We start from the raw sequence: 14,318 nt of genomic DNA on the forward strand, positions 1-14,318 counted from the left end.
GATCTCTTTGACTAACAGAAAGTTCTTCTCTGTTCAAGCTGGGGTGAGCTTGCTTTTTGCTCTCCTGGTCAAAATTCTAAGGCTTCTCTTTTGTTTGCTCATGTGCTGATATTGATTCATTGATTCTCTGTGGTTTTCTTGATACTTTTGAGACATTGTCAAACAATGAAGAAAGTGGACTTTAAGGTGACCYTTATATAAAACTGTCAAGAACCTTTGATACAGTTTACTGTATGAATTTGGAACATTAGRAGCATGAGAACCACTGGATCTGCGTAGCATACTCAGGATGACTAGGTGATGTCACTGGGGTTTTGTTTTCTTGGAAAATACTTCCATTACATAGTATTTTTAATGTACAATAATTTTCTTTCTTTTGCTGAAGGGACAATGGAGACCGATCCAGGCACCGAGCTCCCCGGAATGCCCGCATGTCTGCACCATCGCTGGGACGCTTTGTCCCAAGGTAAGGCACATGTAAGAGTAGAAGGTGTGGAAATCCTGGAAGTATCAGTTGCAGTACAGCTCTCTGGGGCTTTCAGGTGGATTCCTTTTCTTGCACRGGGCTTCTTTATCCTTGGTTTGCAATTTCTGGGACTCCTGAGATGACATGTTAGTATGAGCTGCTCATCCTATGACATTTGAAGGACAGCATGGTCTTAGTACTTGCAGGATGAGGTCATGGTGTGAAGGCAGAATAGGAAGGGAAAAGAATCTGTTCAGAGATTCGCAGCAYAGTGTGCTGATTTGAGATTAGGAAACTATTGTGGGAAGTAGAGGGTTTGTTTAGTGCTGATCTTTGCAGCCCCATTTATCAGAGGAGGATCTAATCTGTAATTTACATTTTGTTTGAAGCAGGGAAGCGGTTGGCTAAGCAGAGGATTCCAGCCTTCTCTCTGCTATAGTCTGCTGGAATGTAGTCATATTTTCTCAAAGTAATTGCAGTTGCTATTCAGGGCTGTAGCACACAGGATGGCTTTCTCCATGTAAGCTTACTCTTTGTTTTACAGACGGTTCTTGCTGCCAGAGTACTTGCCTTATGCTGGGATTTTCCACGAACGGGGACAGCCTGGCTTGGCCACCCATTCCTCTGTCAACAGGGTCTTGGCAGGTAATGAGATTTCCTTGCTTGCAGTGGTCACGTATATTAGTGGTGTTTTCTTGTGAATCTGAGCAGAGGCGGATTGATGAGGAAAAGTAATTCCAACTTTTGAGGTTCTATTTAAGTTGTCTTAAGCAAGAGAAAGGACTGTTGAATTGATGTAGTAAGCTGTCATTCAAGTGCTTGAGCATTGCTGATTCCATGCTTCAGGTATGTGTGTGGAAGTGTCTGCATGAATTTGGGATGGGTGTTAACAGTTCTCCTTTTATTTAACTTCTTCCCCTATTCCTAGATGTCTTTTTTTTAAACAACCTGACAGACTAATGATCAGCTTGCTGCAGGTCCTTCTAATTGAATTATAGGGTGCCTTGTTCATGTTCCGGCTAGGAAGAAGCACACAAGGCAATGTGGGATTCAATTAGGATCTTAATAAGTGCATATTAAAAAACTCAGCTGCCACCACATACAGCGCACAGGCATTTGGGAGCCTTAGAGGGCAAGTGGAGGAGGGAAGGGAGGTGGAGGAAAGAGGAGGAGGAATATGGCAGTCTGGCAGTTCATGAATTAGATGGTTATAGATGACACGTATCTTGAGGGTGAGTCTTTTTTAGCTGGGCCTGAGTTGCTCTGTAATTAACCCCAGTGCGGGGGAGTAATTTTGGAGCTTGAGGAAGAACAAGAGATGATGTATGGACAGGTAGGTTGGGATGCAGTTCTTCTTTAGGTAATCACAGGACCATCACTGAGAGGAGTGCTGAAAGGTTTCTCAAAAGGCTGCATAACCCTTTACCTTATCCTAAGGCCTAAACAACTATGCCTAAGCAATTTTTGACAGTATTTAACTAACCTGTTTTTACTGGAGTTTTCCCAGTCATTTTGGGGTAGAGCTGTTGCTGGTTTAGCAATGCTGGTTTGGTGTAGCAGTGGTCTTGTCTTTGATAATAGATTTCCGTCATTCCAGACTTCTGTCTCCCTGGACCTTTTGGTTTGAGCAGCTCCTAGTGCTGTTGCAATAACAGGGAAAACTCAGCCAAGGTCTCATCCAAAGCACCTCTGCTTGTGTCCCTTAGGAAACAGTGGAGCTAACGCGTAGCGTGAGCTGACGCGTGTACTTTGCTGTGCTTGGTGCCTGTGTGGGCTTTGGCTGTTGGCACGTGGAAGCAGCACACTGGCAGATAATTACTTGCTGCCAGGCAACACTGCAGAACTCTTGTGTCGCCCAGCTTTGCTGGAGACACCTGCCTTCATCCCTCCTCCTGGCCTCCTTGCAGTTTGCCTGTTCCATTGTRGCTGCGAAATAGCCTGGCTTTTTCATCTGCACTTTTTGGGGAATTCGAGCCCCAAAACAGATGTGCTTGCTGTTTCTTGTATGTATGCCCAAAATAACAAAAGAAGACTGCAATCATGGGCGTTTCAGAAAACAAGATCAATCTTTTCTGTGTGATGCTGTGCTGAGTCTACATAARGCAAAGTTTATTGGCTTTGACAGTGTTGTGGAGTGGTTGGGACTCCACCATAAAGGCTTTTATTGACTTGAATATAAAATTTATTCTTCTAATGCAGTAGCTGCTTGTGTTATGTTGTTTTAATATTTGGTTTATTTTACCTATGCTTTCAGCTTTCAAAATGKTTTTTTACGTCCATGCTCAAAAACTTGTTTATATGTTGTGGAAACCAGGAAAGTTGAAACTGCAAATATTAGGTGGAGACATGACAGACAAGAGCTAGAAAATGAGATTGCAATTGTGGAATAGCCAGAGGATTTCTTGTACTCATTATACTGGTCAGCAGTATTGTAATTTTCAGTATTATATTTCAGAACCATTGAAAGTTGCAGTGCAGATAGTACGCTTTCTTTTACAGTTAGCCAGTGCTAAAGATTGTGGTAGTTGTTTCTTCGGTGTCATGGTGAAAAACCTCTACTCAAACTCAAAAGTACTTTAACCCTGGTTTGGTAGTTATGGGTGAGGCTGGCAGCCTTGGCTGAGGAAAAAAAATCAATCATCTATATTCCTATTAATACAGGCTAGTCTACGTTAGAATGCCTTGAATTGTTCCATTCTACCATGGATCCAGACTGTCATTTTTGAATTATGTTGAAGTGCAAAAATGTCAAATGTGTTTCTTATGGTACCTCTACAGCATTTGAGAAGAGGTACCAAAAAACCCTGTATTGCTAACCTGACAGTTTTCTAAAAACTGACAGTAGACTTCTGTTATCAAGTGTGAGTGAGAGCTGCAGTTTGGGAAAATACATCCAATTATACGTCTGCTCCTGTCCACTGCCCCATTTTCTGCTATATGCAGAGGGGAAATCAAAGGAGCAGATGGAGATCTTAGTGTGTGAATTACTGTGGTGTCCTGACTAAATTTTTTAATGTCAGAGCTCTTGCTGTCAGGTTCTGTCCGTTTACTTTCAGGTCTCTATTTTATATGAACAGCTTTCTGTTGGTTAAGTGTCATTCTCATGCAAGTGTTACACAGACAATCACTCCACACTAGGGAAGATTGCCCTGGGAATAAATCCTCGGAGTCAAGTTTAATGAACCCTTAAAAATTACAGATTATCTAAGCATATGGATTAGTACAGCAATGCAGTGGGTTGGGCAGAAAGGCTAACATGCCACGCAGAGCTTAGATAAAATCAGAGCCCTTTGTACTAGTCAGGGGACTGGTGGCCATCTCTATGTCAAGGAACTTCCAGGCAAAGCATGGCAGAGGTGGCAGCAGATGGGTAGAGTAGGTGGGAGCCCAGGAGAGAATGAAGTGATACCGGGCAACATGGCAGACAGGCAGKTCTCCATGCCAGCAGCCTAATTTGCATGGAGCACTGGAACAGCAGCACCAGTAGCACCTGCCTGCCTCGTAATCTGCTGGTGCAGTTTAGATCTCTCAGCTGATATAGAATGAAAACCAAGTAAAACACAATGTGAAAATATATTACATCAACATTGTTACCTTTAGCATTCAAACTTGTAATCACACCAAAAAGTGTTGGTAGTTTGACAAGTTATATTTTTCTGTAAAGTCTATGTTGATTGGCAGTAATTACACTGTCCTCCTTTAATCCTTTATTAACTGAGTCTTATATCAGCTTTTTCATTATTTTGTCTGGAATCAATGTCAGGTTGACAAGGCTGACAGTCTCATCCTATTTCAACCTTTTAAAATACTGRTATAATACTAGCATATTTTTCAGTCTTCCATATTCCCTTTTATTTCAAGACTCATCAAGAAACCTGAGAGTTCATTTGGCAGCTCTTTTAAGGCTCTTGGTAGTGTGGGCTGTAAACCACCCTCTGCACTCTCCTCTCCATGGTGAACTGCCCTAAGTGWTGGAGATGTGGTCTCCAAGGAAACATCCATAGAGTGAAAGCTAATTGAAGTGATTGTTTGCTAAAGTAGTGATGAAAGTAGTAAATATATTTTGGCCTCTCACTTCATATGTCTGATTGACTGCATTGGCAATACAGGTGGAATACCTCATCTTGGGGACATTTCAGTCTTAAGAGTCTCTTGGGTTCTCTGCCATTTGTGAGCCAACAAAGTGGGGGTTTGGTTTTGGTTTGGTTTTCTTTTTTCTTCTTTCATAATTTTTTTTTTTCTCTTCTGTGCTTCCCAGGACATACGAAAAAAATGTTACGTGGGATGAGATAACACCTTTTATAGTGGAAGTTAGTACTGCTGCAAAAGTTCAGCTGTGTTAATATGTCCAAGGAACACACAGCTCCATATTTTGTTTACCTCTTCCTAATGCATTTTTAAAATRTTTCTGCAAGCTGATTATTTCTGTCTACTGTTTGGGTTTGTTGGTTGTTTCTTTAGTTCATGTACTTGTTTTTTGTTCGGTCTTTTAAGTTTTTTAATAAATTTCTCTTTGTCCTAAGTTGCATTGTGGAACAGGACCATGTTAGGTTGTGATGGCCAAGTTATGGATATTTTTGGCAGCTGGTAGCACAGACTGGGATGTCCATTTTAATATATTTTTAAAAGTCAGTAGATACATTTAAAAGAAAAAGTCCACATCATTGCCACTGAAGTGCTTGTGACCTCTTGTTCGCCTCTGTGAACTTTTGCTTCAGGCTTTATAGTAATTGACTGCTTTGGGATGAGCAGCGACATGGTATGGTGAAACAAAGAGGGCTTTMGTTTCAGTTCGGTGGAAGCTTAGAGGAAGAAGAGAATGAGTGTTTCCCAAGGAACTTTGCAAGAGGCTTTAAAAATTGGCACAAATACCATTTTGTTGGCATCTCTGTTACTCATTAGGAGACCTGTAGATGAAAGTTTCTGGAAGAGTTACCTAGCTTTGTGAAATGCTTCTGTCTCACCTTCTTTTGTTTTAATAGGCTTCTCTTCAGTTATGTGCATCTCAACAAACAAAATATTTTTCCTTGCATGGTCATAGGTCATGGTTTATCTGTTCTCACTTTGCCACCAGACTTCATCTGTTTAAACACAATCCAACACAGTTGCTCTGAATCTGCCACCTCATGGGGAGGTCCAGATTCGGCAGGGCTTAAGGGTTGAGTGATAGAAATTCTATGTCTACTTTTTCTGAGTGATTTTGTTGCTATCTCAGAGTAATAAATTCAAACAAGAGACTGAGCACTTACATGCAGTCAAAGAATGAGTTTTGATTACAGATTTTCCCATATCCCACACTTATTCAGGGCATAGCCTGCTACAAGAGCAATTATGGTTCAGCTTTGGATACCTCTGCTGGAGCTGTCTGTAGCCTCATTACACTGGGGTGGGGCTGAGGCTATTGATGAAGCTAAAAATCAGTTGATCCTTTTAATAGGGGTCTAGAATTTTGAAGTGTAAAGTTCAGCTTTTGTTCATCCAAAATCGCATAAGCTATGCTATTTTTCAAAGCTTTCTACACTTTAGCCAGCAACTGCTAACACATACTTGTTAAAGCATATGAAGTTACATAACAATGAAAATTAGCTAAAATGGATAAATGTTATCATTCTGGGACAGGAAGGATTCGATTGAGCATGTGATAGTCCTCCTAGTAAGAATTAYGGTGATAGCCTCTCACCAGCCAAACTCGCTAGCAAAGGTGCCTCCTGGTGCGCATTCCCAATCTGTTAATCACTCTAGCTGTATTTAGGGCTAATGTTTACAAGTGAATGGCTCTAACCTAAAGCCAGCTAAATGGAYATCAGTGAGCCTGTGATTCATGCGGTTGGATAGAGTATTGGTTGCTGTTGCAAGTAGAAGTAGCCCGAGAGTAACCTTTCACTTCTGCCTTCATGATAGAAGTGATCACAATAAAGTTTTCTTTGCCTTCAAAACCATGTTGCAGGCAGATCTCCAGTTCCTCTGGTATTTCAGTTGTGATTGCCTCCTGTGGCTCAAGTCCTCCTGACCTAATCCTGTCCTGTCATGTACAGTGCACAGTTAATTCTGTTCTGAGACGCTCCCATCCCTCAAATGTGCTTGCACTGATGCACAGCTGTGCAGGGTAGGACAAAGATGACTTGAGAGCTCCAGAAGGCCAACAAAAGTTTATGGGAAAACACATTTCCGGTTGTCTCTGATGTACCCATGTTTTTCTCAATATTAGTTACGTATTTTCTGTACAGTTCCCAGAGATTTGAGTGTTGTTCTGAATCTGTACCTTCAGCTGTCTGTCACTGGCTTATTGATACTGGCTTGCTTCTGCCTTTTCATCTGAGAGAACTGTATGAATTTGAATTAGTGTCCTGATCTAATCCTGCTTTTCACAGTAGACAGTTCTGTAGAATAATAGAATCAATGAACATAGCTGTGTGGCTTTCTATGCTGTGTGTTTCTGTTATAAGTCTGTTTGGTACTGCTAAATATGGAAAGTTGAGAACCTTTGACTAACTTTGTTCTTCATGGTCTTTCTGTGATCTACGTCAGTGGACACTAAATGATATAAGAGGCTTAAAATATGCCTCATATTYTTCTATGACTTGAGAGCTATAGATATCTGTCACCTTCATCACAGACTTGAGAACAGTTTATAATTTCTGTGAAAGTACAGCCTTTCATGGAGAAATGTAAGGAAAAAAAGAGGCCGTACAGCTGAATTGCAAATGAATGAACTTCTTACAGGAGGGAATGATGGGGAGTGTCCCATTATGGGACTGGTGAGAGGTAATCCTCACAGTTGTTGGTTTCTTTAACATGGTACTTAAGCTTCTGAAGACAGTATGATTTTGGAAATGTGGAGAAAGCTTTAATTGTGTGACTTCCTCTTATCTAAGTCTTCACTTATAAACTTGCTTCGTGTATTCTAAAAACACACTTGCAGCCCTTGAGCTTTTGTGAAGATGAGCTGCTGCACCTTAGCTCTCATCTGCCTTTGTCTCTCTCCAAACAACAAAAGCTGTTGTTTTCCTAGATTAGCTTTCAGCTATGAAAGTTTTTAATGTTGCTGCTCAATTACAGTAGAGTGTCTCATAAATAAAATCTCCTGGTGGTTTGGTGTCCTATGTGCAGAATAAAGTCATGTACTGTGAGTTAACTTTCTCAGAGTATTAGATACCTTCTTGACTTCCAGTTAATGGATTCTATAGCTGTGGCTACAGGGCATCATGATTGTGGTCAGAAGGTGAATTCCTTAACACACATTCTTCAAATGAAATCCATCTCCCAGAAGATAGAAGACAGTTTGTTAATGCTCAAAAAAACAAGCTTAGAGAACAACAACTCATAATACACAACTTTGTGTGGTGACACTGGGATCAGATAGCTGATCCACAGATGCTACATTCTTCCTAATAGGTTCATCTTCATAGTGCCTTACTAATTTTTCCCTGTATTGCAAGACACCAGTGAGTTTGTTTTTTCTGGCTCTGTGCTTTAATTGGCAATCCAGCTGCCTCTGCTCTGGTGCTGTAATCGGTGTCATCCCATATGTCTACCTTGGCACAAGGAAGGTTGATAGGTAGTTGATGCAATTAGCCTTTGAATGACCTACGGGCAATCTCTTCTGAAATACTAATCTAGTGCAAAGACCCCACAAATGTTCCTAAGCTGGTGGCATTGATTTTGATGGAGATAAATGTCCTCTGAGCTAAAGGGGGTTTGGTTCTGTATGGCTCCTGAAAGTGGATGATAGGTAGTGCTAAGAGAAAGCCATTAACACTTGCATTTATGTGAGGAAGAGGTTGTGTGCATTGTTTCCCGTTAGCCTTTCCCTCACATCCAAAATATCAAATTCTGCGTTGAGAGTCTGAGCAGTTACTCAACCTCATTTTGATGTCCTCTCTTGCTGTACACTGTCATATACAAAAAGCATAAACCGACAGAAAGAGTCAGGGTACTTCCTGTGCTGGAATGGAATAACTTCAATCTGGCTGTCTGCTTATAATGCCCTGCTTGCTCTGTGTCTCTGTTCACTTGCATSTTCCACTTAGCAACAGATGTGCTCTGTGGGCACAAACACATCTCTGTTTATATCTGTGAACAGGTACAGTTTGAATTCTTTGGCTGGGACATTAAGAATGCAAAGCACTAGAGATTGTAGGGTGAATGCAGTGAACTTGCACCACACTCCTGGTAAGGTGTTATCCTCTATTTGATTCCAGAGACTAGAGTGCTCTCAAGGCTCGAGTGATTCCAATATCAGTTTAATTGCTGAAATAAATGTTGTGTCTCYGTATCTTTGTATGGAAAAACCTTCACACTTGAGAACTGGAGATTTTCCATAAGTCTATTAAATATGCACAATAAAGTTGACTGGAAAGTCTAAATCATGCTATTAGTACTTTAAAGCCTGCTATTGCTCAGACTTTTTTATTCTTGTCTCTCCTTTATGATTGTATAACTTAAGCCATAGTTGATCACAATCTGCTAAGTCTGGGAATGTGTTAATTGAGAGGACTGTGAGTCAACTGGAAATAAGAATCCACAGCTATGTGCACTATGGGAGTTATTTACACTGTAATTTTGGGGGCATCTGACTTGTGAGGCCAAGCTTCCTGTATAGCTGGCAGAGAAAAAGAAGCTTCTGCTCTGATTCATCACCTCAAGTGAGCTGAACTGAGGTGGTCTGAATCTTCTGCAGAGCTGCCAGTATATTAACACTGATTAGATAGGGRGTTTTGGAAGAGTACTTTACTGGTGTGGATTACTTAGATGCCTAAAATTAGGCAGGCTACATCCTGCTCTGATAGCAGAAGGGATGTTATCTAGAAGAGAAGATCTTCATTCATCACTTGGATGATGGGTCAGAGTGCATTCTCAGCAAAACTGGGAAGAGTAACTGATGAACCAGAAAGTTATGCTGATATTCAGAGGGAATTTCATAGACTGGGAAATGGACCAGCAAATCTCATTGAGTTCAGTGAAGACAGGTGCCAAGTCCTACACCTGGGGAAGAGTGATCCCATGCATGAGTAGAGGCTATGGGCGTACTGTCTGGAAAGCAGATTTGCAGTACATGACCTGGAGGTTCTGTGGACAGCAAGTTGAACATGAGACAGCAAATATGCCCTTACAGAAAATAAGGCCAACAATGTATTATGTTGAATTAGGAAGAGCATTGTCAGCAGACTRAAGGAGGTGATCCTTCTCTTCAGCCCTGATAAGGTCACATTTGTAGTGCTTTGCCCTGTTTTGTAATTTACAATTTTTGTTTGCAAGTGAGATTAGAACGAGCACAACTCCTGTGGTCAGAGTGATTGCAGGCCACTTCATTTCACAGGATATGCTTGCTTGATGAGGTCTGAGGTGTCAGGGGATWTTTGGCCAGTACCTGGAAGTACAACTGCACTGAGATTAGCAGTAGTTCTAAAGACCTGCATTTACTCAACTGTGCTAGATACTATCTGTRGCTGCTTTTCAGGAATTGTGAAGATGTTTGCAGGAGGTTGTCCTTGGTTATGCTGCCCTGTGAGASAAGTTGTTAGAGCAGTGTGTATAACTGTCCTCCATAGACAAAGTCTTATTAAAGGGTTAAAAGGCCCCAAATACAGAGCTTTGAAATGTGAATTACATTTTTACCAGAAGACATAATGGTKCAATTGCAAGGGCATTATGAGCACGTCATAGACTTTCATATGYTTTTGTGGAAGACTGTTCAAATGGGAGCAATGGTACTCAAAGCCAGTTTAAAGAAGCTGAAACAAGAGGGAAGATTTTGGAMACATAAAGAAGCAATTTCATGGAAYTAAGATGGGCCAGAGGTAAGTTGTATTTCAAACAAGACAGCTGTTAAGCTCTCTTAACTGCTGTTGGCCTTTCAAAGAACTGGTGTTTGGGATCTGTGGTCAGTAAACTTCTGACTGTCACAGTAAAATGTGGAGTGTGACAGTAACAATTGAAATCTATTTACTTGGAGGGATTTCCGCAGTTGCTTTGTTCCCAGTGATGATCCAGGCAATGGTACCATTGTGACTGAGTATTATTACAGCTCAGAGTCAGATGAGATACTTTGGGACCAGTAATGTGTATCCCATTTGCAGTTTGTGAAGTCTTGTTTTAGGCGATGTCGTGACTCTGAAAATGGCTTTGGGGAGCTGAATGTGAACCAAGGGAATACGAATTCTTGTCATGATGATATAGCTCTATGGCCTTATGTAGGCAGGCAATATCAGGCAGTATGAAACTACTGTTACCTTTTTACAAGGTCTTACTGACACTATTCCAGATAATGTTCAAATCCATATGCAACCCTTTGTGTCTACACTTCGAAAGGACTCAAAATAGCTGAAGGAAGAATCAGCTGAGGAAAACTTCAGCTATAGAATGACATAAGCTTAATGTACTTAGCTAATCAAAGGAGTAGTAAGTAGTTGTTACTTGATTGGTCTAGATACATCTGTGGGGAAGGATTTATGATAGAGTGCCCTTTAATACAATAGACAAAAGGCATAGAAAGATGCATAACCTGATATCAGACCAATTTAGACTAGAAAAAAAGATGGATACTTGAGTCGTGGTGTTAGGGTTTTTTTATGTTGCTTGAAGACCTGCTGCATAAAGGTCACCACTTGCCTTGAGGTAACTGATTGCTGAAACAGGTGGTTTTTCCCCAGTATGTGGAGTGTTTAAACTAGTAAAATTATTGCCTGGTCTCAAAGGAAAATTTATGATCATAGTTCTGGTCTCAAAGTTCCTGGTGCATGTACAGGAGTTTTCATATGGTGTCTTCAGTGGTCCCAGTGCTAGAAGGGTTCTGCCAGCCATTTGCATCATGTCACAAGCTATAGTCTGTTCCARTGCTGCAAGATGGAAGAGAGCGTTGGATCTGAGAAAACTTGTATAATGAGTTTTCTGATGCAAACTGTCTCAGTAAGCCTTTCTTTGTATTTGTGGCTGTGAATCCAAAGCTGCCTTTGAGATTCAGAAAGGCACTGGAGAGAGGTRATCATGTTCTTAAAAGTGAAAGGTGCGGGCTGATCCCTTTTGTGTGCATTGTTAAAGAGATGAATTTCTAGATATCATTATTTCAGAAGGGGTAAGGCTTTGCAGAAGTGCTCATCTTTTGTAGGCGGTGAGGGCCCCTTGGGGACCTGTCTCTTTGTGGGTGGTAAAAACTCACTTAGCCATGAAAGTATTTTCCCACAGCTTGCTGCCTCCTTTTAAAAAGGGGGGTAAAAAATTACCCACACTCCAGAGCCAGAGGGGAGGCAGGGACCCGTGCGATCTGTCGTGCAGAGGGGTAGGAATCCTCAGTGGCCTGCCACATTTGGCTGTCATCTTTGAAGAGATTAGTCATGAATTTTTCTAATGTGTATTTTAGGGGGAGAGGGAACCCAACACCACAAAGCAAACCCTAAGCCAAATTTGCTACGCTCAATATAGAATATCTTCATAGACATTTTTATAGCCACGCTGTCATAAAGATGGAGGTAATTCTTGCTAGGCATCATGGTTGTATGTTGTGTAAGTGATCTGATAAGAATGCTGTGTACTGATCTATTGGTTGCTTTTGCAGGTAGATAGGATTGTACCATAGAATGTTTTTTTATAATTGAGCATTAATATATTAACCTGTTAACACTTAATGCATACAAATCAAAGGTTGTGTTAGCTATTAGATTCTGCAGTAGCAGTTTGCCCTTTACATAGTATCRTTACTCAGCTGGTACTGTTGGTTTTATGCTTCTGGACTGCTGGCTTTCCTTCATTGTGAGGGAGGATGTATGGGAAAGTCTTGCAGGGTTAGTGACAATTTCCGTGCTTCCTCAGTTACTTTTGACTTGTGGATTTGTTTTACCTAGGTATTTTACCTTAACATGAGCCACATTAAGTTGCCCTCTATGTAGAATCTGGAGTAGTTTTAGAATGTGCCTTTGGCAATGGCATAGACTAGAAAATAAATTTAGGCTTCAGACTTTCCTCAAAACATAAAGGCTGGATTTGTCAGTGCTTTTGAGTTGTTAAAAATGTGGAAGGTGTTAAGTGTCTTGCTTGAGATGAGGAAGTTCTTGAAGAAAACTTTGCAGAGAAGCCAAACAGCATTTGTGCAGTAGGAAACACAGACTCTGATCAGGATGAGAGCACTAGGTCAGCTCATACCAATTTTTTAACTCATTGCCTCAGAATTTGAAAGTAAACGTTGACAGTGGSAGATTTTGTACATTAGAAAATATAAACAGGATCCAAAGGTGGAGCTGTACCTCATATGTGTCCCTGCATGCCCTGTTTTTTTAAAATTAGTGTACCCACCATCTCTGGAATGTGGCTCAAGTGGCAGTGGTTTCAGAGTTGGTTTTGAATTAAGCAGTAGCTGCAACTTAGTGCTACTAAAGGAAGGTGTATTTTGCTTTCTTGAGTGGTAGGTTGACACACTCTCCTGTTGAGCTCAGTGTGGGCTGTAATCCAAAAGCCCTGGCAGGCAGGAGTTGTTATGTTTCTGAGGGTCCAAAATCAGCAAGAGCTGTGAGCCAGYCTCTACAAATGTAACAGCTCTGGGCTCCAAGTTCCTGGTAGCCGGGCTTCTGAATTCTACTCTTGCTGCTCTGGGAACCAGATTCACATMTCTTCCCCTTGCTTCAAGCACTGCCTGAAACTAGGTACAATTTCAGCTGTATCAATATGCTTCAACCCACCAGGCTTTGCAGCAATAAGTGCGAAGGAATGGGTAGGTGTGGCTTATGGCCGATTAGGTAACTTCGGGGCAGGCAGCAGAGTGTGGAAGAAGCTGTAGTGGGGTCATAATTGCTCAGTTGTCTCTTTCAGCATCTTTGGGGATGGCTAGAGTGGTAGTGGTAGGTGGAAGTCGTTCACAGAAGGCAAGGGAGGAGTAATCCAAGAATCAAGAATGTTACTACTTCTGTTAAGAAAGACTTAATGAGGATGATTAGACTACTAGTCCTGAGTTTTGAGCAGCAAGGGTTCAAGAAGTCGAGCAGGTTCAGTAGTAGTTGAGATGGAAGGTATGCTGGAGAGGAGAAAGAGCAGTGTCTGCCAGGAGTTCACATGGTACAGTTTGAGAGCTAGAGATGAGAAGAACATATGAGGGGTAAATGCATTTCTCCTTCTCACCCTAGATATCCAAACTGTGATCCAGAGTCTCTGAGGAATCTAATGCATATTTGTATTGTGAGAGGGAGGAGAGGAGCATATACATGTTTACTGACAAATGGCAAGAGATAGAAATTTATATGAAAGAAGGAAAAATCATAGAGGCAGATGAAGTGCTTAGAAGAGCTAGGAACATGCTTGTGTCAGGTATGGGAACAATTGCAGGAGGGGAAGAGAAGGTTGAAAAGATAGAGGAAGTAATGTCACTTGATAATTTTCTTATAAGCAGCTRAGATTCTGCACAGAGACAAATGGAAGCTGGAGAAGGGGAGGTTTTGAGGAATGAGTCAAAGGTAGCTGGGATTGCAGGCGTGGGTTTCAGTTAAGCTGGAGAAACACTTTGTCTTCTTTCAAACAATTGTTCGTATTAGCATTCATGGTGTGGGCATGCATGCACCCATCCATGTGATGTCTCCTGGTGTGCTGCACACAGATGCTGTTTGAGGATCTGTCTTTTAGTTCATCACAGACCAGCCAAGTCAGATCTCAATTCTTTGCTGAGGTGCCAGCGTAGAAAAGCGTAGTGGAGGGTGTTGGTCTGGTGAAAGTTTTCATTAGTGTTGTCTTGCAATAACGTGTGGAATTGGTACTGGTATCAGGGATGGGTCAGGCTCAAAATCTGGTGGGGAGGGAAGGAGGCAAATACCCAACCCCACAACTCCATTATGAGGACATTGAAAAACATAAAGGAAATGCTAAACTACAT

At 41.4% G+C, this 14,318-nt stretch overlaps 1 protein-coding gene across 3 annotated transcripts in view; it reads left to right on the forward strand.

Annotated features, from left to right (window-relative positions):
* AMBRA1 (autophagy and beclin 1 regulator 1) overlaps nucleotides 1–14,318 on the forward strand; it is a 115,531-nt gene that overhangs the window by 38,732 nt on the left and 62,481 nt on the right. For all 3 annotated transcript variants that reach the window (XM_057365079.1, XM_057365096.1, XM_057365089.1), the window contains 2 exons: nucleotides 386–466; nucleotides 1,011–1,111. In XM_057365079.1, coding sequence (XP_057221062.1) covers nucleotides 386–466; nucleotides 1,011–1,111 — 182 coding nt within the window. The remainder of the gene's footprint in view (nucleotides 1–385; nucleotides 467–1,010; nucleotides 1,112–14,318) is intronic.

This window comes from Malurus melanocephalus, unplaced genomic scaffold (genome assembly GCF_030028575.1).
Source record: "Malurus melanocephalus ecotype Western Australia unplaced genomic scaffold, MMel_1.1 scaffold_2, whole genome shotgun sequence".
In the NCBI taxonomy this organism is placed as follows: domain Eukaryota; kingdom Metazoa; phylum Chordata; class Aves; order Passeriformes; family Maluridae; genus Malurus; species Malurus melanocephalus.